We start from the raw sequence: 27,501 nt of genomic DNA, 5'->3' as shown, positions 1-27,501 counted from the left end.
CAGAATTTTACTCCTGGTATCAGGAGAACATGATACGCGGAGAGGTGGCACGAGAAATTCATGGTACGTATCGAAATTTGGACAGAATTTTACTTCTGGTATCAGAAGAACATGACATGCGAAGAGGTGGCATGAACCACATTTTAACGCGTATCATGACTTTGGAATTTGGGCGAAGGATTTGGAACAATGTTTTAAAAGAAAATAACAATATAGAAAATAATCGAGACAAATTACTGTTGTAAACCGCTTGGTTGAAATCAAATTCAATGCAATGTATATTAATAATATCTCTTTATTTCCGTTATTCAATATTGCTGATGGTACAAGTGAAAATTTGAATTTCATCGACTCGTTTGAGTACCGGTAAAAATACATTATCGCAACACATGCGATAATATCCAGAGTCCAGTGCCTTATCATTACAATATCCTTGTTTTATTTGTTTCCCCAACCCCATAAACCTTTAACGAATCCTGTAAGACCAGCCTGGCTTCCCTCCTTAGCCTGATCACCGAGTTTTTCGCTCAAATCTGGAAACTCAACCATATTGAAGGCCAGGTCAAAGAATAATGGCTTGCAAGGAATTGGTTGCGTAGACGGTGGTAATTTATAGACATTAGGTTGCTTCGTAAGAAGCGCAGGATCCTCTCTGTACTCGTGTAGACGTTCAAATAGAGGTTTCTTCGTTTTGGTGTACTTATTAGTTCCAGGTTCCTCTTCTTGTCCCTCTTCTAATACACTGTGCGCATGCGCTGAATACTTGGCAACTTCTATAGAAGTCTTCAGGTTATTGAGAGCCTCCCTCAATGATTCTGGAAGAATTTTCTCAAACTCAACCGCGTCTTTTACATGTTGTGCAGACCTCTGATACAGAGCCATTGCTTCTCGCCATCGATGAAGGTTTGCCAGTGACTGAGCCATATAGTAACATCTAAAGGCTCTATAGGCCTTCGTCTTAGCTTCCTGCTCTCGTACGAATTCCTCGTCGTCTTGCAGCTGCGAGATTTCAACAAGATTGTGGAGAGCTGCTTCGTACAGTCTCACGATATCCTGCGGCTTTGCCTTAGCAGATTCTTCCGCCACTTTGATCAAGACCAGGTTCCTTTCGAGGGTGCGTGATAGCCTGATATACTGTAGGTAAGTGATTAAATGTTGCGGCGGTGTGAGCTTATCGTTATCTTTGTTCTTAAGCTCGGTTTTAAAAAAATCTCGTACGGTTGAAATTGCGTCTTTACAATCTATCAGATGCGCTTCCAGCAAATCAATTTTAGCTTGATTCGTAGCTGCTTTTTCTAACGTTTGGTTTAATCTGGAGTCAGCAATCAAGAGACCTGCTGCTCGTGGCGGTACCACACCGCACGACTTTCCACGCCAGATTACTTCTTCAGTATTTGCCTGCTTTTCCCGTGTTTGTGCTATCAGTGAATCTAAACTGGCTAACAGTTCACCACTCAGCTGACCCCTCATTTGCATTAAGTCATCTATGGCAGTGGTATCTCCGATGTTATAGGCACAATATCTAAGGCTAGGAGCAAGCTCCTCGACGCGTGCATTGTATATTATTTGTTCAGATTCTGGTAATGCGGACGCCAGTTTTCCATATACTACCTGAGCCTTTTTTAGATTCTCCACAGCTTTCTTCCATAATTGTAATTCAAAATGTAAGGAACCATGTACCCAAGCCACGTATGCTTGAGCTTCTAGTTTGGTTCTCGCATTGCAATTGACATTCTGTAAAAATTGTTTACAATAAAAAATCTGTAAAATGTGAGTGTAGTAGTTAATTTTTACTTACCTCTATTAATTCTTGTAACTGTAGGGAATATGTAGCGGCTTTCCTTAGCCTAGATATCAAATGGAATTTCTTTCTTGGCTCTGTATTAGATTCTTGACGTAATTGCATTGCATAACTCCATGCACGTTCTGCCATTATCAATGGAACTTGTAGGAATTTATCATCGCTAACCATCGAGGGCATTATGTCTCTTCTCTTGAAATGACGTCTGTCTCCCTGTGGAACCTTTAAAACCTTACGTAGACGTCTCAATCTCCTTGTGCAGTACCCACGGTACCGCTGATAATCTCCATGCCTTAAACCATGTTGCTGCTGTGCCTCTTTTATTATTTTTAAAACTGTTTGATCGTTAAGTAATCATATAATTATATAACTCTTAAATACCTAAAAGAAAAGTGTAAAATGCCAATGGTTGTTTATAATAAATTGTGCTGATCCACCATAGCAAACAATGTCAATAGCAGCACAAACGTAAATAAAAATTGTTATACATTACAGAGGAAAAGTTTTTATGGTATTAAAAATGGCCGTATATTTATGTAAATATATTTTCTTATAGCATATGCGAACGATAATGCATTCGATTAGTAAGTAAACGATATGTCAAATAGAGGTTAGGAAATGACATATGGCATTGATAGAAGTATCGACGCGCGCGGATATTGCGTTGGAAAAGGATACTTTCCAGTGAATACGTCTTCTGACCCTTCGGTACCGTAGCATCATTAACTTGATTTTCTTTTAACGTCTCCGTAAGTTTCTCTTCGGCCACCATCATCGCGTAACCACGTATCCAATTTTCACCACAAGCTTCAACAAGCTTTATTGCCGCGAACCCGACAATCGCAAAGTAACTATCAGTAACTATAGTTCACTATAGTTTCACGGTGTTTTTCTGTCATAAACGCTGATATGGCGGTTAATTTGAACATGTTATAGCGGTATGATAACTTTTATAGTCTTACTATTTATATGTAGTAATGAAATGCAATAATATTGAAAACATTCAAAATATGAATCAAAAGTTGTTTATGAATTTACCTTCTTAATTATTTATTATAAGGATAAATAATTCATAATTAATTAAGAACAAATAAGTAGAAAGTGAAAGGAAAGTAAAAAGGATTGAAATGAAAATTAAATACAGGGTGTCCCAAAGATGTTGTAAGACCTTGAAAATAGTGGTTCAGGAGGTGATTTGAAACAACTTTTTCCTTAGCGAAAATGTTGTCCAAGGCTTCGTTGAAGAGATATTAAAGGAAAACACTGACCAATCAGAGTGCGCGGATACCGTTGGAGCGGCCGCGGTAGCGAAGGCTACAAGCTAAGCGGCCGCGCTTGTACGCGAACAAGCGACTCGACGTGCATCGAAGGACATTGACGCGGCTGCTTAGTTCATAGCCTTCGCTCCCGCGGGCGCTCCAACGGTATACGCGCGCTCTGATTGGTCGGGGTTTTCTCTTAATATCTCCTTAACGAAGCCCCATCCGACATTTTTGTAAAGGAAAAAGTTGTTTCAAATCACCTCCCAAACCACCCATTTCAAGGTGTTACAACATTTTTGGGACACCCTGTAGAAATAAAAGGTAAATAAAAAGAGGAAGCGAATGGGGTAAACGAACGCTGTTTATAAACAGTGGGCGCTGATGTTGGTTACCAGATTATAAGTAGATAACACAAATGCAAATTTATTACTTTTGATTTTCGTCGTATAATGATCTGTAAAATGAGTCTCTGAAAAGATCTCGCCTGTAAATAAAATGCTTGTACAAAAGTGTACAATAGAATCAGTTTATATATGTACCACATCACACTTCAGCTTGAATTAGTTTACATCTCGCAATATAATAACAATTTCCGTTATAGTAATAAGGTAGAAATTTCTTATTTCGTTTATTTTGTATCTTTTCACGTCTTCTTACCTGCCCGCAGAAAATACAGTTCCGACATAAGTATGTAAACAAACATTCTATACTTTAACTATTCAACGCAAATCGATAGCTCCTGTCGTATCATCTGTTTATGGATAACATTATCAGGAGTAATGTTTTACTAACAAATTATGCACATTTACGAACCTGTGCTTGCGCGTGAATACGAGCGAACAACAGGCATTGCCATCTCGATTCAGCATAAGTGAAATTCTGAGACGGATTGCCAACAGTGTGATTTGTGATATCAGATATTTACACCACAATACGAATGATTCGCGGAATAGCTACAGTTTAAATTTTGCCTTGTCTGGTGTCTCGAAAGGAGTATAATTAACAGCAAGAATGTTTTATTTGGATTACATAAATGAGGAGGATCGCAATTAATGTTCACAAGTGGCATTATCGTCTCTCGACGTGCTCTGGCCCTCGTTATCGCATCCTTCAGAACAACTTAACCTCGAACAAAATATGTTTCCACCGAAGGATCTAGGGAAAACGGATTATATTAGTTTAAATATCCAAGAAAGTGCAACATTTGCGCGAGGAACATCACGCAGTCTTTGGAGGGTAAAATCTTGTAGTATTGTGTTGAAATTTTCCGAATATTTTCATTTCCCATTTATGTTTACCTAATGGAAAATAGAATCCGTGTATTCAAGTGTGCGATTGAAACCAATATGGTTCATCTTTTTTAGCAATGGAACCAGTTATCGAGGTTTCAAAGAAATATCCTTTACTTTGTAGTCATTACGATTATATTAGTTATATTTTATCTGTTGCCTGGCGATAATAAAAATGGAGTTTTAGATGAAAACGACTACAATAACATAGAGGTAGTACAAGATACTTTTAAGTATGCAAAGGTATGATGGATAAATTATAAATTAACCAAATACTTTTAAATGAGATGTTTTGTATATTTCATAATCTTTTAAAAGTATGATATTTATAGGCAATAGAAGATATAGTAGTAGATAATGTAAATCAAGAACATAAGGATGGTGGGGAGGTTATAGAGGAACCTGAGTTCCAACCAGAAATAAACCAAGTGGACGATGATCAAATTGGAGAGCCACCTCAACCCAGACCAAACCCAATTAAATTCAATGGTAACATCATACCAAATTATTATTCCTTTAAAAGTATAAACTCAATTCAATCGTAATAATATACTTATTTAATTTTAGGTCCACAGAATAGTAGGCAAAGAGCCATAGTTGCTGCATTTAAGCACTCATGGAATGGATACAAAGAATATGCTTGGGGCCATGACAATGTAAAGCCAATATCCAGAAAACATTCTGATTGGTTTGGTTTAGGACTCACAATAGTCGATTCCCTTGACACTATGTATATAATGGGATTAAATAATGGTATACTTGAAAGTCTGATTATGCTACTGTATATTTGTAAACATTTGCAAAGTTAACGATGTTGTTTTCTACTTGCAGAATTTTCAGAAGCCAAAGCATGGGTCGATAAGAGTTTAGTGTTTACTCTAAATAGGGATGTTAATTTATTTGAAGTTACAATAAGGGTATTAGGGGGTCTGTTATCGGCATATCATCTTTCCGGAGATAAGATTTTTCTAAATAAAGCTGTAAGTTATTCCTTTGCATATTTTAGATAATATTGTTATTCGGAAAATTTTAAATACAAAATTTATGTTTTATTCAAAATCATAGGCACAATTAGGGGATCGTATGATGCCAGCATTTTCTACTTCATCTGGTGTCCCTTACTCTGATGTCAATCTTGGCACCAAAACTGCACATAGTCCTAAGTGGGGTCCCGATAGTAGCACTAGCGAAATCACTTCTATTCAATTAGAATTTCGAGATCTTAGTCGTAGTACAGGTGAACCTAAATACGAGGTAATTATAATTGTCCTTTAGCATCAGGTATTGCATATCATCTGTATCATACGTAGAAGGGTTTGTAATTATTATTCTTCAGGAAGCAGTAGCAAAAGTCTCAGAACATGTACATCAGTTAGAGAAATACGACGGTTTAGTACCCATTTTCATTAACGCTAACACTGGACAGTTTAGAGAGTATGCAACAATTACGCTTGGCGCACGTGGCGATAGTTATTACGAATATCTATTGAAACAGTGGCTTCAAACTGGGAAGACCATTAATTAGTTAGTACCTTTTGATTTCTGATCATCGAAGCGCAAAAGCTTGTTTTGTTTACTTGATGAGTTACGAATTTGTGGTAATGTACTTTAATATAAATGCTTTCAGTTTGCGAGACGATTATCTGTTAGGCATTTCTGGAACCCAAAAACACCTTGTGAAGCGAACAGCGAACAATAAATATATTTTTATCGCGGAACTAGTTGGAGCAAATAAAGAAATAAGACCAAAAATGGCAAGTAACGAGATATAAGCATTTTGATACAAGTAATCGTACCGGTATTAAGTATAATAGCATTTATAATTTTAATGTTTATCTCATAGGACCATCTTACATGTTACTTAGGCGGCACATTAGCTTTAGGTGCGCATCATGGCTTGCCGTCCGATCATATGGATCTTGCAAACGAAATCGTTAAGACTTGTTATCAGACGTATGCAATTCAACCGACATTTCTAGCGCCCGAAATTACCTACTTTAATATCCAGGTAATTAAAATAATTAAAGCTTTGTGTGAAAATCATTGTAATTCTTGTATAATCATATAAGAGACAACATTTTACATAGAATGTGGAAGGAGAGAAATCATTGGATATGTATGTAAAAATGAATGACGCGCATAATCTATTAAGGCCAGAATTCATCGAAAGTCTGTTTTATATGTGGTATTTTACTGGAAATAAAACATTTCAAGACTGGGGATGGCAAATATTTCAAGTAAGTAATTAAGAAATACTTTTCTTTAAATACGCATACACCGTTATAGTCCTATTAATGTATATTTTAATGCAACAGGCCTTTGAAAATTATACAAAAGTGGAGAAAGGTTACACGAGTATTGGTAATGTACGAAATGTTCAGAATACCCGACAACAAGACTTAACAGAAAGTTTTTGGTTTGCTGAAACTTTAAAATACTTGTATTTATTATTCGATGATACAAGGCAGTTAGTAGATCTGGATAGATGGATATTTAATTCCGAAGGACATCCATTACCCGTATATGAATCGTAACCCGATATGCTTGTTACAATATCTGCACTGTTAGTGAGCTATTAAATATCTTTTGAGGCCAGTCGATAGATACCATAACGGCATACGGTTATAACAAATTAGTTGGATTGAAACAGTCTTTTATTGGGTCTTTTGGGTTCTAGAGTGCAGATATTCTAATTTTGTTGGAAAAACTGTTCATTGCTATTAGCATATATGTAATATATGGCTATTAATATTAACGAAAGAGGTACAGAATTTATTCACAGTGCTAGCAATTAATTATAATCAATTTTTTTACTCGTTTTCTAATTTAGAAATGTATATTTTTAAGTGATTATTATAGTTGATCCCGTGGCAAATAAATTGATACAATTAATATATACCGTATTGTAGATCAAATTTGTGAAAAGTGTATCAAAATCGTCGAGTATAATGCTGTAAAATAGAAAAGTAATTTATCTGTTGCGTTTTATACTTCTATCTTTTTTTGATTTATTTGTAGCCTAATATACATACCAATTCCTTTTAAAAAGTAGAAGATTGTATACATATCAGTTTAAAAATTACTGTAACCTTGAAACGAAGTTACTTAAAAAACTATTTTCAAAGATCCTAGTCAAACCTGAATCATATTCATTTTTTTGTATTAATAGGTGTTGTAATATTTAATTAATGTAGCTGAGATATATTTTCATAATATCGCATATCCATAATAAAATAAGTTGCGACTTCTCTGAGGTACATGAACATAATACGTGAGAATAAAAAACCAATTAATTTATTATCAGATTTGTAAATTTTAAAATAGATCGTCCTCTCATTTTCCTGTATTTATTATAGAAATATTCACAATAAAACGTTGTATATCATACTTATGCTGCAATATTTTGCGAATATACTTTTTGAATTAGTATAACTATCGCTAGATATTTGTAATAGTTTTCACAATTATTTCTCATTAGAATTTAGTCCTTATTTATTGCACATATTTGTATAAAATATTAACAAAAAATGTTTAATTGTCTATCATTGATAGTATTATGATAGACAAAAGCAATTAATAAATTAAAATACTGGGTGTGTTATGTATTATAAAAATGTATCACAAAATATATAACTGTTTAATTTGTAAATAGGTATTGAGACAGTATATAACTATCATTATTTAGTCGTGAAAGATACACATTTATATACAACAAACATAGCATAGATGTTATTAAACGAATATCATCAAAGTAATCACTCACTCTATGCAAAGAGAGTAAGCATTAAAATTTGTTTTCTATTAGTATATAGTAGTATCATATAATGAAAGTCGAAACTATTTAACACACAAATTTTGATGTCCTATATTGCTATTGAATCATATAACTTCTTGAAATTTAATTAATTGTATTAAGTTTGTCGTTAAATGCTAACAATTACATGTATATTTTACAGGATGTTATACAAAGTATATATTCGTCTCAAAGAATCTGATGCAAGCATTTGATATTTTTCTATCTTCCTTGATTGTTTATAAAAATAGGGCTTTATATAAAAGTCATTAACTTGTAAAATTTCTTATATAATTGACATGGATTTTGAAACGTCATGGCAGTGCCTTTTTAATTTGTACATGTTTAAAAAACTATTTGTAATATACATTTTTTGTTAATGTATATCAAGAATATACTTCAAAGGTCTTTTCATTTACACAATTTTCTTTAACATATAATGGTTTCGATTATATATTGCGTCATAAATACTTTTTTTAATTTATTCCTTTAAATTGCAAGCTTTATATATATAATATAATGTATAAATTCTATATTATTCATAAATGTAAAATTTTACATTTGGAAACGATACTCAATCTATGTGAATGTTCGTTTTATAAGAAACTTTTAATATCATCAAAAAATGATACTTGATATCTTTAAATTTACATACATTTACGGCACTTGAGCAGTCTTTTCGAAGGAAGTTAACATTATAGTTTTACAATTTTCTAATAATCTTTATCGAAGAACTGTATCTATGTTAACAAATTTGTATGTATCGCAACATGTATTATGCATACACACAAAAATTTGTTGCATTGCATAGTTTTTACTTAAAAACAAAGGATCAAGATGCATTAAGAAGCAATTTCGTATAAATTACAACTTTGAATGCTTTGTTTGGTATAATGCGTACAAGCACTTAAGAACTAAGTTTAGTATCACTATTTGAAAATAGGAATGCATGGCAAATTATGAAATTATCATGCAGAACTCTTTATAAAATGAGATTCATCGTTTTCAGTGAATGGTTCTAGACTTCATTGTAATCTTTTTACCATACTATTTTGTTCAAGAAATTATATTACGTGGATAAACCACGTATCTAGAGTTAAATAAAACACACAACTGGAAATCAAATTCAGCAGTTCAAGGTATTAAGCAGGGTCAGTAATCTTAGATCTCATAAACTAATGAGATAGGTAATTAGTACCGAACGATAATAGTCATACTATTTCGTAAATAACTATTAATTTCACGTCGTATTTAAGTATACTATTGTAACTGATAAACAAATACTTCTGCGTTGTGAATGATTTCACCGAAGCTTCCAAAAAACCTAGTGTACATATTAATTATACAAAATATCGCAATATATGTACTTTATAAATTTTATCTAATAAATAATCATCTTATCATAAAAATCATCTTACTCTTGATTCAGTATTAGAGTTAAATTTCAGATCTTCGGCTTCCCGAAAAAAAAAAAAAACAAAAAAAAAACGAAGGAATGATCAGTGGTTTCGTCACGTTGTTAAATAGTTTACGGATTACGACGAAATATAATCGTAACCGTAATCGTTTTATCTAAGGACAGTTATTGGTCGTTTAAGAACGAGAACACGAGAGGTGTTCAACAAACGACGGTTCTAATTTTCTTTACAGTCACGCATGATCTCACGACACGTGGTGATTTTTGACCGTTAAAGTATCATGCATTCGCAGCACTGCTGCGTAAAGTATATACAGTCCACGACGCAGGAATCGTCATCGGGTTGAGTGACCGACTTCTTTGTTTCCGAATCGATTCCGTTCCTCTCGATCTTCGGTCGTGGCTCTGGTACCGGTAGAACGGTCTGCGCGATCGGTACTGCATTCTCGATCGTCTCAGTGTCGGTGGTGTCGTTATTCAAAAGTTTAGTCGTCACCGGAATGGTAGGTGTGGTCGGTGTAACTTTTCCAGAACGAGCTTCATCTGGTACATCGTAGTCTACCAGAGGTATAGAGGTCTGCAGGGGTGATGGAGAATCACTCGACATTATGACACTGAAAAAAAAAAAAGACAAAAATTAATATCTGTAAGGAACTCACTGCGATAGTGTTTTCCAAACTACACATAGAAGGCACGGTTCTTGAGAGAAAACTTTTAAAACTCTTTTTACGTTAACGCGTAGGGTCCACTAGAACTGTTTTCCAACGCAGTTTTATTTATTCGTAATGTTTTCTTGTCGCGAAATAACGTTACCTGATACTGATTGGTCGCCGTTATTTTTTAGCTAAAGTCAACACTTTGGTTACACTTCGATCAGTGATCGCTTAAATTAATTTTCAGTCAACTAATTCAAATCTCTGCATCTGTTTGAAAGTTCCTCCATAAGGAGGACAAATGAGACTAATTTTCATACTTTTTCAAATTTTTTAAAGTGTCGGTGGCATAAAAACAGGCTCATATTTATTAACAGAGCAAATTTTTGCATAAACTGAAATTATTTTTATTCGATACTTTTTATGTCTTCAGCCCGCGAAAGGTCATTTTAATCCCTCGGCTAGTTAAACAGTTACAATTTATTAAAAAAATAGGTGGCACGAAACTTTAAACAGTTGTAAACCCGACAATTTTCAACGCTTTTTTTTTTTTTTTTTTAATTTTTCGAGATACATTCAAATGTGTCGTTTATTTGTCGATGTTTTATACATATGAAAAGTTTCAAAAAAATCCGGAGCGGAATACTTCGAAAACATTCCTTGTTGGACGTCAACGGAATCCCTAATCGATGTACATGGCGCGAATCACCACGCATCTTTTATAAAGGATTCACTATACGTATCTATAAACCTTCATGAATACACTTTGAATAATAAAGTACTTAAGATGTTTTTAACTCTTCATCCGATAAAAGTAAGATCTTTCTTGTACTAAAAGAACGGAAATACTTTTTGTCTGTAGCAAGAGTAATAAAATAGAAAGAAATATTTCGTTAATTATGAATTTCTAATTTTTTTAACAGATAAGACTCTTGATATACCTGGTAACAGTCTGTAGAAATTAATACTAGTCTAGATTAATATACATTTAGTAGAATATCCTCTTTTAAATTGAAGACTCTCTCTAAATATACTGGTAGTTGAAAGGTTAATAATTTTCTATCGACGTTTAGATTACGTTGTTACGTGAATGTGGATGGTTATGAAAATTTATATTTTTAACCGACTTCGAAAAGGAGGAGGTTACGGAATCCGACATGTATGTTTCTTCTTTTCACAGACACAGAAAAAGAATTGAGACTTACGAGGCTGGTAATCAGAGCAAAGGCCAGTGGCCATTTACTCTGTAACATTATACAGAAAAGCTTAAAAATACAGTAGTAATAGCTTCTACAAGTTAAATTCAAGCTACACGTCGCTCCGTTGATCTGGTCAACTGCCGTTCTGTTATTCAGGCTCGTCACGCAGTTGACCCTGGTCTCTTTGCTATTCAACTCAAGTTAGTCTTACCCGTACCTTCGTCATAATGAACTTGAACAAATTATTATGCTCAAAGTACGTTAGATATAAATATCTTTCCGACTGAACCGTGTCAAATGCATTACAATTTGTGTTTTATAGCTGTTTTATGACTGTCTCGCGACCGTACCAATCACTACCGTACGAAGAGTGAACCGATGTACAGTGACTGTCGCTTAAAATCGTACATCTATCGATTCGATGGACTTTTTTTTTTTGTATAAAACATGAAAATCATCTTAAACGATTGAAGATCATACAGTGAGCGTAGAATGTATTCGTACATCGATCAATTTCCCAAAAAACTTTTGCGTGAAATCGTAGTTTCTTAACTTCTTCTTTTGTAATCAATGATATTTTACATATTCTCGGAAGTCTCTAAAATGGATATAGTTCAAACAACATTTACTAGTTAATATAATTTGTGAAATTAACAAAAAGAATGCGAAAGTATTTGTACGATTCTTATGACGAATCATTTACAGTAGAGTTTGTAACATAAGCACATCAGTTTATTGCTTCGTACAAATTAGAAAACATCAAATTTCTAGTAAAGAAGTCTTAAAAAATGCTGTAATACAGTAGTGGAAGAAAATCTCACCCCGAGTGACATCGACATTCAGTTAATTACAGCCTAGAAGGGTTGCAGTAATTATAAAATCAAAAAGAAATCCCACGAGGTATTAATTATTTATAAATTAACGTAAATTTGTTTGTTGTTCGTTGTTTGTTTATGAAATTTTAGAAATTTAACAATTATCTATATTATGAAGAATTTTTTATTGCTATAGCGATCGAAATTTATTTGTTATCAATAATCTAAATTGCAAATAAAGATTATAAATTCGTTACAACTCTAAGAGATCGAAAAGCAAACTTCCGTTTCAGTAAAAAATAAGATTGAAATGTACGATTGACAGTGAACATTTCGTTATAAATTATATTAACGTTATTTGAGACAAATAGTAGTCAAAATTGACTAATATCAACTTTTCCTAACGTGGAAATAGTTAAAAACATTTTGTTCTCTTATGCTATGCAGTTCATTTGTTTTTTTTTTTTCAATAAAATGAAATTAATTTAAAAAGTGTTTGTCTTCAAACGAGGCCTCCGCACTTCACCTTGTCTTCGGTCTCATTGAGACATAGTACACCACCGAGTAATCAGAGAAGAGCAAATTTCTTATCTAAAGAGAACTGTTGCGTAAGCAATGAACTATGACTTTTTATACGGGACTCGTTGAATAAGAATTAGAATTTCAATTACGGAATAAAATTGTATTTCATCTCGAACAAATAAGAGGCTATCTGCGTCATTTATTAACCTTATTGACGCCGAATGACGTATGTATATGTACACGGTCCTCGAGACATGCGCTCAGAGAAATGTTAAATGAGAAATTCGTTAAATCAATTATTAAATAATATCAGGTTATAGGAGATGATGAGACAAAATTTTTTACGAAGTCTTTTCATAAAATCTTATAAAGTCTTGTACAATACGAGCTTTATGTTTGGGGTCATTCTTCTGATAAACCTTAAACGTATTGTAAATCCCTATATTCATTGCGCTTTTACACAAATTATTCTTTAAGAGATTTAGGTTTGCATTTTTCTCCACTATATCGTGAAGCGACAAAGTGAAAATTGTCAATTATCCAAATATTAAAGTTAGTCACTGTATTTAGAATTGAGTACGCCGCACAGTGGAGCGACGCTGTATAAATGTTGGACATTGAGGCAAAAAATAAACATACAAATTTTAAAACCTAAATACATTTTAATGAATGTTTAAACCTTTGACAATTTACGTTTCATAGTATTATTACGTTTTGCTTCACTATTTACCTCATGACATCTGAAATTAGTTACGTTGATCTATTTATCTTTTCTTTCATTTACATTGCAATTCCTGTATTATATGACTTTACCAAAAGAATGTGTGCAATATCTAATATCGGGATTGTAATAATTGTAAAATAAACAGAAAGATGATTTAAATGTACAACAGAACTTTGTTACGTTTCATTGTAGAAGTTATAAATGTTTCTTAAATTTGGACAAAGAAGCAACTAAAAGCAAAGACTACGTGAACGGCTACAGTCTACATACTTCCTAAAAACAAATGGTGCAAAGTTTTGTCTTGGCGAATTTAGACGATTTTTATAATCGAATAAAACATTTATGTTATGTATGTAGACTGTAGCCGTTCACGTAGTCTTTGCTTTTAGTTGCTTCTTTGTCCAAATTTAAGAAACATTTATAACTTCTACAATGAAACGTAACAAAGTTCTGTTGTACATTTAAATCATCTTTCTGTTTATTTTACAATTATTACAATCCCGATATTAGATATTGCACACATTCTTTTGGTAAAGTCATATAATACAGGAATTGCAATGTAAATGAAAGAAAAGATAAATAGATCAACGTAACTAATTTCAGATGTCATGAGGTAAATAGTGAAGCAAAACGTAATAATACTATGAAACGTAAATTGTCAAAGGTTTAAACATTCATTAAAATGTATTTAGGTTTTAAAATTTGTATGTTTATTTTTTGCTCCAATGTCCAACATTTATACAGCGTCGCTCCACTGTGCGCCGTCAAGGAAAGTTTAGACACATTCCTTCGGTTTATGGTGGTTTGAAACCGAATACGTTTTCGTTGGAATTCTTTCGAACGTTACACACACACATACACACGAAAAGTTCTCTGTAGAAAGTGTTAGGAAGAAGACATACCACCTAGCTTTCATACAAGGTTGCATTCTACTCATTTCTTCCGACGTCAGAGTGGAGGAAAACGAGATTTGCCTGGCCATTTCGTGGGAATTGTGGTTATATCGCTTTCGAGCAATTACGGTCGTGGCATCGTGCTACAATTCCTTGCTTCGAAATTCATCTTTCAAATCGTTTATCCTTCTCCTTCCGTGCTGCGAATCATACGCCACCGTCGTCCTCCTGGTCTGTTCGAAGTTCACACATCACTTATCACATATTTCGCATTTACATAGTTTTCATACATTAAGCTAGAAACAACAAACTCTTTTGTTCTTCGATGGAAAGAACGCAAGATCTCTTCAAAATTGCAGCCACAAAGTTTGTATTATCAACAATTTTCTGAACCTATTATTCGCCAATCGTAAAGCTCTTTACCATAATGTTTTGAATTCGATAAATACAAAACTGAGAAAGTACGGTTTTCTTATTGTTTCTAAAAATATATTCTTGGTATGAAGAAGGTTATTATTAGTAACTGCAACTAGTACCAAGTATATTATTCTTATTAAGGAATGACCGTAGTAAATTATATAAAAATAAACATAGACCAACGAAGCAATCAAACTACTGAAAATAAATTATTCGGCTATCGTATGATTGAAATGTTATTGTACACCGTATCAATTTAATTTTAATTTCTACTTCGTAAACAAGCTTTACAAACATCAAGTAATAAAACGATACTGTGTAAAATCTATACTGTGAATTTATTGATCCAATATTAAATTTTGAGAAGAATACTCACAGAATATCACAGCAAGGTCTCAATAATTTCGAACTTTTTTGTGACAATATATTACATTTGATTCATATCTTATAAACTTCGATTGAACTTAAGTGACGTTGAAAAAAAGTCGTATAGTTATCAACATTTATTATTACAATTATCAATAAACATTAAACATTTAATTATTACAAACAGGGATATATATATATGTTCTGTAACACTACAGGAAGCGTTATACCGTAGAAACGTAATTTTTTGATTGAATATGAATTTAAAACGATTTGGAAACAAGCACTTTGATTTACCGTTAGTTGACTACTTCGTTGAAAGTAATGCCTTTGCAAAACGAGTGAACGGAACTTAACGATACTAACATTCTTTGAGCTAATCAAGACCAATAACGTGACCACAGCTTCTATCGATTAAAATACATGCATTGTTCATTGAAATCTACTTGATTGTGTGAAATAAAACGTGCGTGCACCGTGCACCCGTTCGTGTATTCAATCGTACATTGAAGGTACAGACAAAAAAAAAAAGAATCGTGTCATCTACAATTGCATGCAATACGATGTTCAAGCGTTAACAACGAAATAATTAACAGAGCTGGGCGAAAAAAAAACACGTTGAAAGAAACGGAACACATACATACGTAAGACACGGTGTAATGCAATTTATCCAAGTAATTCCTTAATTTATATTCGATGAAACTTCGTAGCCGCGCTTATTTATTTAATAGCGTTATAAAAAAGATTACGTTGAAATAAGAGGAAAATATGAAAAAAGGAACGAAGCATAATTAAACTCTAGCGAAAACTTTTAATAAAACGATTTTCATTAAAATAAACAATTTTTTATCAATTTTCAATCCTGTTGTAAATTATCACTTTCTACAATGCAGGTTACATGTAAATAATCAACAAGAATCATCAAATATGTAGTATCAGACTTTATTTCTACGTGATTATATTGACTCGATGACAAATATAGTCATCTCAAGATCAAAGTCAGATACCATAATTCTAATATCATTTATTTGCAAACAGTTGTTTCGAAAATATAAATTAAATTTAAATAAACGAACGTAATTATACACATATCAGCGAAACGTCGCGAGCACAAACTATGTCATTATGTTGTTAGCAAGTCATCAATAATATTCTTGGCAAACTAACAAATTACAACCTTTTCATATTTAATAAAAAAACCAACTGTCTATATTATCTGTAAAGGTTCCGTACCGCAATGAACGATATTTATCTGTCAACAGAAGAAAACGTAAAAGATTCGATAAGAAGAACATAAGAATAAATAATTATACATCGTGGACTTTGATGAACTTCAGTCTCGCGTATTCGTCGTTTGAAAATCCATGCTATTTGAATAAAATTTATCACCGCGTATTAAATTGTATATTTACACGATCACTTGTCACTGTCGATGATTATTTCACGAAAATTGAGGAAAATCGTATTATTTCCATTATACACCAAACTGAAATAGAACTTCGTAGCAATAAACGAGAAACTTGTGCAACGGACGGCAATCGGCGTCGAACTGCACGATCTAACTCTCAAGCTACTCTCCCAACCCGCGTGCAGTTTCACGTGGCCGTAGGGGCGGATCCATAGGGAAAGTCGCCCCCTCTTTTAACACGCGGATAGCCAGAATCGACTGTACATACACCATGGATTGCTAGCTCTACCACTTTCCCCATGTTAAAGGGGGAGACCACTTTAACACGTTGGTCGCTACGTCACCCAGAAATGGGTGACAGGCCTTGTCATTAAGGAACTAATAAAATTAATTTCAAAGATGAGACAGTAATGAAAATAAATCTGGACAGGATTCGTAAATTTCACGACGTTCAAAAATTAAATACTATGACAGATGTTAAACTATCCAATTTTTAATAGTTTCTAGACAAAATTTTAACTTTATTGAAATTTTTACGAGTTTTAGCTTCGCAGCCAACGTGTTAAAGAGGCAAAATATTGTGTTTTTTAGAATTTTCTTTACACAGATGAATTTATTTAATTTTTGTTCAACTTTTGATGACATTTTAGGTATGTTTTAAGGCCCCATACCACAGTGCGCGCGCGATAAGTAGGTGTATTTTTAATCATTTTTTTTCGAGCAAACGATGAATGTTTTTTTTTTTTTCATTGATACTTCTATCCAATATATACATAAATAAGACACTAGGAAAATTTTCTTATCCAAATATTACGAATAGTTTGCGGTGTACGCCGCCACACTCTGACGAAGTTGCTGCTTGGTTGTTGACAGCGATTAAGCTATACGGTCTTCATCATCTGAAGAAAAAAAATATATATATATATTTATGGACTATACATGTAGGTTTATAGCATCACGTAGGGAAATTTCGATATCTAGAAAAAAAAAATGGCCGACCAGTGAATTTTATTTCCCATTTTCACAGACAATTTTCATTCTTTATAAATAAAAATTAAATAGAAGGGGACCCTTTATAAAGAAATTCCTACGTGGTGCTGTAAACCTATATGTCTAGTTTATAAATATATATATATATATATATATATATATATTTTTTTTTCTTCAGATGAACCGTATAGCTTAATCGCTGTCAACCACCAAGCAGCAACTTCGTCAGAGTGTAGCGGCGTACACCGCAAACCATTCGTAATATTTGGATAAGAAAATTTGTGTAGTGTCTTATTTATGTATATATTGGGTAGAAGTATCAATGAAAAAAAAAAGCATTCATCGTTTGCTCGAAAAAAAATGATTAAAAATACACCCACTTACCGCGCGCGCACTGTGGTATGAGGCCTTAAGGATGTATGTGAGGTACAATCGGAGACAAATGTACAGTGAGTGTAGAAAGTATTCGTACACCGATCAATTTCCAAAAAAACTATGTAAACTTGTAATTTGTTAACTTATTTTTTATAAACAATGACATTCTACATATTCTCGGAAATCTCTAGCATAGATAGATTACCAAAAAAAATAGTTATTTGTGTAAGTTGCGAAATTAAGAAGAAAAAGGAATTAATCGACAGAAATGTTGAAGCAATAAGTATTCGCGCAACTGTTTAATTTTTAAAACTTCATTAAAAAAAAAAGAAATTTACATTAATTTACAAGTATATAATACTTCTTTCTTGGGATTTCCTTTTGATTTTATAATTATTGTAACTTTTCGAAGCATTAAATTAACTAAATTATTAGTTATTCAAAGTGGGATCTTCTTCAATTCCTCTATCAGAGCCATTTTGAAAAGTACTTTACTGGAAATTTGATATTTTCTAATTGACACGGAGCAATAAACTAATGTGTTTACATTACAAACTCTACTGTAAATGGTTCGTCATAAGAATCGTACAAATACTTATTGCTTCTATACTTTTACCCACTTTTCGCATTTTTCCGTTAATTTCACAAATTATATTCCGAGAATATGTAAAATAGCATTGATTTAAAAAAAAATAATTAAGAAACTACAATGTCACACAAAAGTTTTTTGGGAAACTGATCGGTGTACGAATACATACTACAACCACTGTATATGAAATTTTAATTAATCGAAAATCTTTGTCATTACATTTAAATGAACAAAATTTATAATTATAAGCTTGTTTCTAATGTCAAGTTTTTAATTTATCACGAATTTTGTTGTTTTTACTTAATTACAGAATGACATTTGAACAAGATTAATTGTATTAGTTCCTCACCTATACATGGGTGATATGCGATCAACGTGTTAAATAAAAATTTATTGACAGCTAAGATGTCGAAAAATAACGTTGTTGCCTAATCAATATGCGAAAGGGTAAAACTTTAATATAATACATTATCATTTAAAACATTATCATTTGGTCGACATGCAAAACATGAAACTGCCCATTAATTAAACAATTATTGTAAATGACAAACGAACAGTGGAAAGGTCAAAATTTAGAAAGCCACAGGAATTTAGAATTAAAAAATAGTACGAAGTGTAAAATATTTTACGTACGCTTTTACGTGACGAATTTCTCATAATATTTTTTATGAACAACAATAATAACTAGAACAGTGTTTCTCAAATATTAATTAATTAAACTGTGATTATTGTAGCATATTTTAAACCTAGTTTTTGATCAAATTTATTTCTGTTTTAATACTTGTATTCAATTTAAATAACTTCGTATTTTCTTTTTTATATAAACTTCTTCCACGTTGTTTACTAAAGTAATCAACAAAAGCAAATATGAAAGTTAATTAGTGCATTCGATCGTATATTTGTGAAACCGTTTAACCCTATTACATACAACTTAAGCTTTTCATTAAAAGTATTAAAATTTGCTTCACTTTAAACGGAAAATAAAAATATCGCCGTTGCTTAATTACTTTTAACGAATGTAGAATGTAAAGTAACAAATAATGTATCGAAAACTTTAATCGTTACAAACCTATACATTTTTTAGCTTACAGATTCTTTTTTGATATTTTAACGACTGGCGGCAGAAAACTTTTTAATGTGTGTTTTTAATGAGAACGTAACATGCCTCCTTTTTTCTTTTTAGAGTTTCATTCCACTAACACGTTTGCGGGCCCCAGATCGGGAACCACTGTACTACAAGACGGTAGGATACTATGTTTACTGAAATTTCTACCTAAAGAAGTTATACAAGCAAAGAAAAAAAAAAAAAAAAAATTCACGAAGTACTACTTCATTTAGAGAAAGCTACAGGAATGATAGTACGGACTATACAGGAAATTTTTAAGCGAATATTCGTACCTAGATCATCAGTGTTTGAATCTACTTCGTATCTCAGAACTCGATACGGCACAACAATATCTGTCAAGTAAAAGGATCTTATTGAGGGCAACTTAAAAAGAATGTTCGCCGAATGAAAGTTTCATAAAACCACAGGGTCGGATTAGTATCACTTTTCAGAAATTGCATAAGAGAAAATTCTATTATTAGCGTCTGTAAGTGTAAAGACTAATCTACGAACTCTATGAATCTGAAGATGCGTACAAGGACCCACGGTGGTGTCATGGGGAAACCGGTTTTTTATACCAATGTATATTTATATATCAGAGCCACGGAACAGTTATTCTTTGAACAAAGGTATTTCAAAATCGAGCCACAGCGTGCGTATTATAATACATTAAAAAGTGCGCGAATATAAAGTGAGTGAAAAATAAATACTTCGTGATCATTCCAACGAATTTTCGTTATTGTAATTGAAAGCCACTTACCTCGTTGCTACAGCGAAGGCCATTTCACTTAACGAGTTAATTTTATCATTCAACTACTAAATTGGATATCAAATACGTTTAACTCATTACTAAAGTATACGCATTCTCTAAAGCAGTATTTCTCAAACTGAGATCCTCGGAATCTTGGGTGTCTGCGAACGTGTTTGGTGGAGACCCACAACTCTCCGCATAACGGAATAACAAAGAAAAATGACACTTGTAAATTAATTTAAGGATGTTTGGGAGAGTATTTATTTAAAAAATTCTAGATTATTTTAACAACTGCCCCAAGGTCCCTCGAAAAATTTCGTGTCGTTTTACTAACCCGTTCGAAAGTTATAACAGTTACTATGTACAACAAATTTACATATAGCTAAATGGAAAACATGATATCACGTTAATTCAAATAGAGAAATAGTATTAAAAAAGTAGCAAGAATAATCTATAAATTTATAAACTAGTAGATTAAGTATCTGAAAAGCCAATAAGCAAAATAATGTTTCCTACTTAACAGATTGTTTATGAAAAAAGAAAATATGTGAGATTCACGTTATTATCGAAATCAGAATCCCATTTGAAGTGAAAACGTGACAACATAGCGAGAAACTGAATACTATTAATCAGTAAACATTTGTGACATTTTACCAACGTAATTGACGCTAGTCCGTCATGTCTTTCTGTTTCAATATACTCCGAACATAAATAATTTTTATGGCTCACAATTTTTCCTCTCCATCGATAATTCATGGCTTTCGACATGGTAAAAAAAAAAAATAAAAATAAACGCTCGTTTTGAATTGAAAACAGTAACTTCAAACAATATCAATATTATACACAAACGCTCGATGTGAGTTACCATTAGTTACCACAGTTTTAGGCAGTCCCAAAATTACAAAGATTAGAAAACAAATGTATCCCTGCATAACGAAAAATGTTATTTTTTTCTAAACAAATTAAATAAAATAAGTATCATTTTTATATAGTAATACGTGGCAACACCGTAACGTTTTAGGAGACTTGGAACATCAACAAATGAAAAAAAAACACTTAAACATATATATTTTTTATATAATTAAAATGTAAGCGATTCTGAACAGATATGTGCAAACAGAATTGAATTTAGAGCACTGAAAGTGGTAAAGGAATTTTTTTCTCACAAAAAAGTTTAACGACACGAGAAAAGAAAAAAAAAAAAAAAAAAAAACTCGATAAAACTGTAAAGAATATAAGGAAACATAACTGACAACTTGCTCGAAAAGAAAACAATGACAGTCTTTCCGGAAGTCCGGAAACGCGCTTGCATTGGTTACAGCCAATTACCAAAGCCAGTGTTTTAATCGATTTTGATAAAAAGAAATACGATTAGATAACACTTATGTCGATAATCGAGCGGAAAATACAAATTTTTAACCTCGGCTCCGGTCTCCTGCAATTTTAACTGCGATTGTTTTCTCTTCGAGGAAGTTGTCACTTGTGTTTCCTTATATTTTTTTACAGTTTTATCGAGTTTTTTTTTTACTTCTATCGTGTCGTCGAACTTTTTTGCGATAAAAAAATTCCTTTATCACTTTCAGTGCTACAAATTCAATTCTGTTTGCACACATCTGTTCAGAATCGCTTAAATTTTAATTGAAAAAAGAATCGTTTAAAAGTGATTTTTTTTTTCATTATTTGATGTACCAAGCGTCTTACAACGTTACGGTGTTGCCACGTATTGCTGCATGAAAATGATACTTATTTTATTTCATTTGTTTATACAAAAATAACATTTTTCGTTATGCAGGGATACATTTGTTTTCTAATTTTTGTGAAGTCTCTTTAAATAATGTATATCATTCGTCTATAACGTCAGTTTTTATAACATATCAAAGTTTCACCAAGTTCCTAAATTGCATTTTAATATAGATTGAAAGCATTCACATGGAAATCTGTATGTCACGTAAGAACATGTGTTAAAACTATAAAATCTTGATATAGTTTTCATAAAATTGGGCAATTTACATCGAAATAGGCTCATATGATTAGAGAACAATCAATCGAAGTTTCTTAATAGAATCAGAGGGTACGAATATTTGTGAGACTGACTGTATAACGAAAGAAATCATAATTTAATTTTACTTCAGGAAGTCCATTAAAAATTCATTAAAAAGGAAGTTTGAGAAGTACCACTTTGGAAAAAGAAGAAGAGAAGTCTCGCGAAATAATGAAAATGATATGCAAATAACTCGTCGTAAAACATCACCGTGAAAACAACAGAATCCGTAAATGCCTCGAGTACGCGATGAAATCGGTAACGGTTGAAATACGAGAACGAGAGAACTGAAATTCGCCGCGAAGAATACAGGGGTGGGAAAAGAATTCTTAACCTCGAAATCCGGCAAATGGGTATCCTGAACTTACTTGTAGGAGCCACGCTGTGGCAATGGATTCCTAAAACGCATTATTTCACAATCAGCTAATTGATAGTTTAAACGAACACCCTCGATTACGGTTGTTTATGTTCACAAATGACCGAAATTGGACAACATCTCGACTCGAACGAGCGACGGGCACGCAGCACACGAAAGACTGGCAACAGACAAGCGAAACGTACACCAGAGGGGGGGCAGGTGAGGAGAGACGAAACTTGCCGGTCGAACAGCGGTCACCGGTCAAATGATATCGTAACAAATATCTTTAGTAATTTTACAAGCAACGTTATTCTTCGAGTCTATTTCCCAATGTTCCATGAAAGTAAAACTATTGATAACGATAGAGTTTCGTGTTATGAAATTTTATCAACTATAATTACAGTTTTATCATGTTATATATGTATGTACATGAGGTATCCAAACAGTTTCGAAAACCATATCCAAAACTTTTCAAACACGTACAGTGGATGTAGAAAGTATTCGTACGCCGATCAATTTCTAAAAAGGCTATGTAAAATTGTAATTTATTAACTTATTTTAGATATTATAATTAGATATAAAAATAGCTATTTATGTGAGTTGCGAAATTAACAAGAAAAAGGAATTAATCGATAGAAATGTTGAAGCAATAAGTATTCGTACAACTGTTTAATTTTTAAAACTTCTTTAAAAAAAAAAGAAATTTACATTAATTTACAAGTATATAATACTTCCTTCGTAGGATTTCCTTTTGATTTTATAATTATTGTAACTTTTCTAAGCACTAAATTAAATAAATTATTAGTTATTCGAAGTGGGATCTTTTTCCATTCCTCTATTAGAACCTTTTTTAAAAGTACTTTACTGGAAATTTGATGTTTTCTAATTGGTACGGAGCAATAAACTAATGTGTTTACGTTACAAACTCTATTATAAATGGTTCGTCATAAGAATCGTACAAATACTTATTGCTTTTATACTTTTACCCACTTTTCGCATTTTTTCGTTAATTTCACAAATTATATTAACTAGTAAATGTTGTTTGGACTATATCTATCTTAGAGACTTCCGAGAATATGTAAAATAGCATTGATTTAAAAAAAAAATAATTAACAAACTACAATTTCACACAAAAGTTTTTTAGGAAATTAATCGGTGTACGAATACATTCTGCTCCTACTGTATATGAGGTATCCAAACAGTTTCGAAAATCATATTCAAAACTTTTGAAGCACGTACGCTTATCTCGGAAGTAAGAATTGTGAAAGTAGCGAATGCATTGTGCTGCGGACATAAGGAACAGACAATAAAGCAGTCATTATGTAATAGAAAGATAATTGGTTTATCAAACAAAGTTGTCCAGCATAGGGTACTCGAGCATATATAAGACACATACACGATTTGTATCGCGAAGTGTACGTACTCTTAAAATGAAAAAGAATGATGATTATAGTTATACGTAACGTCGATCGTTGTAGCTTTATTTTTCGCACAAACAATGAAAACTAATTTGCACCCTTTCAAAAGTTCACTCAAAGCATCCACAAATTAATTTTTAACAAATTAAAACGTCATTATTAGAAAAAGCGAAACTTATGATTATTAATGATCTACTAATTATTAAAATAATAAAATACTAAGTTTCATATAAATTAGCTAACGATGTTATCAAAGTATTGCCAGTTTACGTAACATAATACTCTATCAATGGAATTTAATGATTAAAACTATTTGCTTTACGATATGAATGCATATTGGGCTTAACCGATGCACCCTTCTTCTTGTTGACGTATAACCTTCCCATTGCTTAATATATTGAGGACCGGATGTATTTTTACTATCGTCAATGTACTCTCTTTTCTCTCAGTATATGGTTATACAGCTTTCCATTAACAATTGATTATAGTTTCAACAAAATATTTACAGAATTTTTAACATTTAATGAATATATGCAATAATGAATTTTATAAGGAAACAAAATTATTCAGGAGTAGCATGTGACTCGGACTTTATACGCGCAAACGATAATAGATTAATTACTCGTCTGTTTATAAATACGGTATCGTTGCGCCTAATATCGATGTTTTTATGGATGGTAAGTTTAGACTTCATCGAAGTGCACGTCACTTCTTCTCAGTTTGACTTACTCCATCCTTTAATACACACATAACCCACCTAACATGAAACCGGTTTTAAAGCAGTATGGACATGGAACAAAAAAAATAAAACCTACCGCGCCAATACCTTCCGAAAAGTCTTTCTAAACGAATTACGAATATATATATAAACTTTTGTAGATTTATAATACAAACGTGCACAAACGATAAAATTATCGGGGTTGAAATATTTATTATTATTTATTAAATATAATCTTTCAAATAATTAAGTTTGTATGCGTCAGTTTGGAATAGAAATTATGCATTGGTAAAAGCAACCTGTGTGAATATTAATATAACAAAATATATTTGAGAAATTACGAATAAATTTTATTCGCTTGTAATTTCAATGTTTCACGATGTTTTCTTAATGAACTTTTATTATCCAAAATCCGTAAAGACGAATGTATTTCAAAGGTGAACGTGATTTATCAATTTATTTATCATTTACGTAAAAGGCATATTTTCTTTGCAAATACAACGAATATCGACTCAATCTCTATCGACTCAATTAATATTCCGTAGGTACCTCCACAAGACAGATACCCTAGAGAAAAAAATATAAAAAATATGCTTGTAATTTAAAATACAAGCATAAATAATTTATATTAAATTTAGAATACCACTGCAGAATGGCGTATTTACTCGGTGCAGGTACATATTCATTTCGTTTACCTTCAAAGATGATATATTAAATTACATACTTCTTTACCTTCATGGAAGTTACACGATACCTCAAAGCGTCTGACACAAGATATTAAAATTCGATAGAGCGCGATATCAAACACTGATTTCCACGCAGATTTCAATAACTCACTTTAATGGTAAACGCTAGTTGAAATCGTAAACTATAAATTTAAAGAAATATATATGGGATAAAATGGGATAAATATTTTATATATATATATATATATATATATATATATATATATATATATCTTCACTTCTGGATCATTTTCAAATTTTTTATACTGTCAAAAGTTGATTTTGAAATGTACGAGAATTTTGTTTTCTTTCGTGCGCTATTTTCAATCGCTAACAGTACGATAGACGAAAATGTATTAGGTTGTCCCAAAAGTTTCTTCCATTTCATTAATAAGTAATGCATTCGCTATATTTTATGTCTATTGTTACGTTATTGAATTGCTTACGATTCATTTTGCTCCACTGCTGTTACAATATTAACATCTAAGAAATCAGGTTGTCTATTTATGTAAACATTAGCACACAAAATAACTGAGCGCAAGTCACGGAAGAAACTTTTGGGACAACCTGATATACACGATGTTTACAATATTATTGCTGAACGCAGGGCCGGCGCAAGGCAGGTTCAGCGCGTTCGCCGGAACCCGGCCCCGCGTTTTAAAAGGCCCCGCGGTCTACGAAAATTACTCAATTAAAAGGTACCGATTTTGATTAACTTTTTACAGACTGATGATACCATTAACAAATGGAAGCAATTTTTGCTGAGATGCAAGACATTTTTTTAGTAGCGATGATTAAATTGAAAGGGGTGACAACAATCATCAAAGTATTATTATTTAATATTCATCTTATAAAAAATATATAGCATTTGTAAATAAATAATTCCTCGTTGTAAAATTTAAGCGTAGGATTTGAATGTGTATTCAGGCCCCGCAACATTTTTGAACCCGGCCCCGCAAAAGGTCACGCCGGCCCTGGCTGAACGTTTATTTTGAATGCTTTACTATTTTTTCTAAGAGTAACATAAATCGATCGACTTTAATGATTCTGGCTTACCTGTCAGACGTGCCGGGCATTTCTTCTGCGTAAACATCAGCCCGCGTGGTAATCATCCCGTCCTTCATCGTGTCTCGGCTGTCACATGACAAAAAAGGAAGTTATAGGCTACAACTTGTAGCAGCGACAGCAGCCGATGATCCTGAAAGTTAGTCGTTGACGTCTTCGTGATTTCTCATCACATTCCACGCGCGGCCACCTCCTTATTTCCTCTTATTAGATCATGCATATTTGTCTCTCACTACACATTCGCCATTCAAGGATTTTACACACTTTCAAGCTTACAATTTTTAGTTTCTACTGAAAGGACGTTTTGCGGGACTTTTCACTTTATACGACTCTTCTTTCATCGTAACACATGGTCCAAAATGTCAAGTCACTCGTGAGAACGATGCGAACAATTTCTTTCGTAGAAACCGAGTATTTTTGTTTAATATGTTCTTAAAACACGATCATTTACACGAATCGTTTTGAAGCGAAAGAAGAAACTAAATTAATGTCTTTTCGAAGCATAAAAAGAAAAACAAAAACAAAATAAATTAATAACGTGCATTGTTGTGATGGAATGTGTAAACGAAGAACGTGGTTTTAATTGTGCCCGAAACGTTAATGCACAAGGATAACAATGTACAGAATAAACCTAACCCTCCCTTGCTCTTCGATGGTTCACGAGCAACTGCGGTTTATGACAACTTGACAAGCGTCCGTCTACGAAACCCTCGTAATGAGTTGCGATAACGTTTCTTAAAGTCACCACCAGGGGGCTACGAATACAGTCGATTCTCGCAAGTTCTTCATATTCAAACTTCAAATATC

The 27,501-nt window shown here is 32.6% G+C and overlaps 4 protein-coding genes across 12 annotated transcripts in view; 2 read left to right on the top strand and 2 right to left on the bottom strand.

The window, feature by feature from the left end:
* Nucleotides 1-27,501, top strand: part of LOC128891815 (uncharacterized) — a 168,423-nt gene that overhangs the window by 103,690 nt on the left and 37,232 nt on the right. The window lies entirely within an intron of this gene.
* On the bottom strand, nucleotides 278-2,639 carry LOC128891807 (signal recognition particle subunit SRP68). Its single transcript, XM_054151627.1, has 3 exons — nucleotides 2,480-2,639; nucleotides 1,799-2,136; nucleotides 278-1,734 (listed from the first exon to the last, which is right to left on the bottom strand). The coding sequence occupies exons 1-3, from the start codon at nucleotides 2,574-2,576 to the stop codon at nucleotides 439-441; spliced, it is 1,731 nt and encodes a 576-aa protein (XP_054007602.1). The 5' UTR covers nucleotides 2,577-2,639; the 3' UTR covers nucleotides 278-438.
* On the top strand, nucleotides 3,557-7,652 carry LOC128891806 (endoplasmic reticulum mannosyl-oligosaccharide 1,2-alpha-mannosidase). Its single transcript, XM_054151625.1, has 11 exons — nucleotides 3,557-4,299; nucleotides 4,428-4,595; nucleotides 4,685-4,841; nucleotides 4,920-5,105; nucleotides 5,184-5,332; nucleotides 5,418-5,606; nucleotides 5,689-5,876; nucleotides 5,980-6,106; nucleotides 6,196-6,360; nucleotides 6,440-6,589; nucleotides 6,668-7,652. The coding sequence occupies exons 1-11, from the start codon at nucleotides 4,201-4,203 to the stop codon at nucleotides 6,884-6,886; spliced, it is 1,797 nt and encodes a 598-aa protein (XP_054007600.1). The 5' UTR covers nucleotides 3,557-4,200; the 3' UTR covers nucleotides 6,887-7,652.
* Nucleotides 7,684-27,380, bottom strand: LOC128891817 (uncharacterized). 9 transcript variants are annotated; one of them, XM_054151646.1, is made up of 3 exons: nucleotides 22,779-22,911; nucleotides 14,378-14,601; nucleotides 7,684-10,176 (listed from the first exon to the last, which is right to left on the bottom strand). In XM_054151646.1, the coding sequence occupies exons 2-3, from the start codon at nucleotides 14,455-14,457 to the stop codon at nucleotides 9,834-9,836; spliced, it is 423 nt and encodes a 140-aa protein (XP_054007621.1). In that variant the 5' UTR covers nucleotides 14,458-14,601; nucleotides 22,779-22,911; the 3' UTR covers nucleotides 7,684-9,833. The 9 variants fall into 9 exon arrangements, with proteins under 9 accessions (XP_054007621.1, XP_054007615.1, XP_054007617.1 ...); XM_054151640.1 differs by lacking the exon at nucleotides 22,779-22,911 and adding an exon at nucleotides 16,385-16,726; XM_054151642.1 differs by lacking the exon at nucleotides 22,779-22,911 and adding an exon at nucleotides 16,465-16,726 and having other exon boundaries at nucleotides 14,378-14,664.

The sequence above is a fragment of the Hylaeus anthracinus genome, unplaced genomic scaffold, assembly GCF_026225885.1.
Source record: "Hylaeus anthracinus isolate JK02 unplaced genomic scaffold, UHH_iyHylAnth1.0_haploid 12002, whole genome shotgun sequence".
Classification (NCBI taxonomy): domain Eukaryota; kingdom Metazoa; phylum Arthropoda; class Insecta; order Hymenoptera; family Colletidae; genus Hylaeus; species Hylaeus anthracinus.
This window is presented reverse-complemented; position numbering and strand designations above follow the sequence as displayed.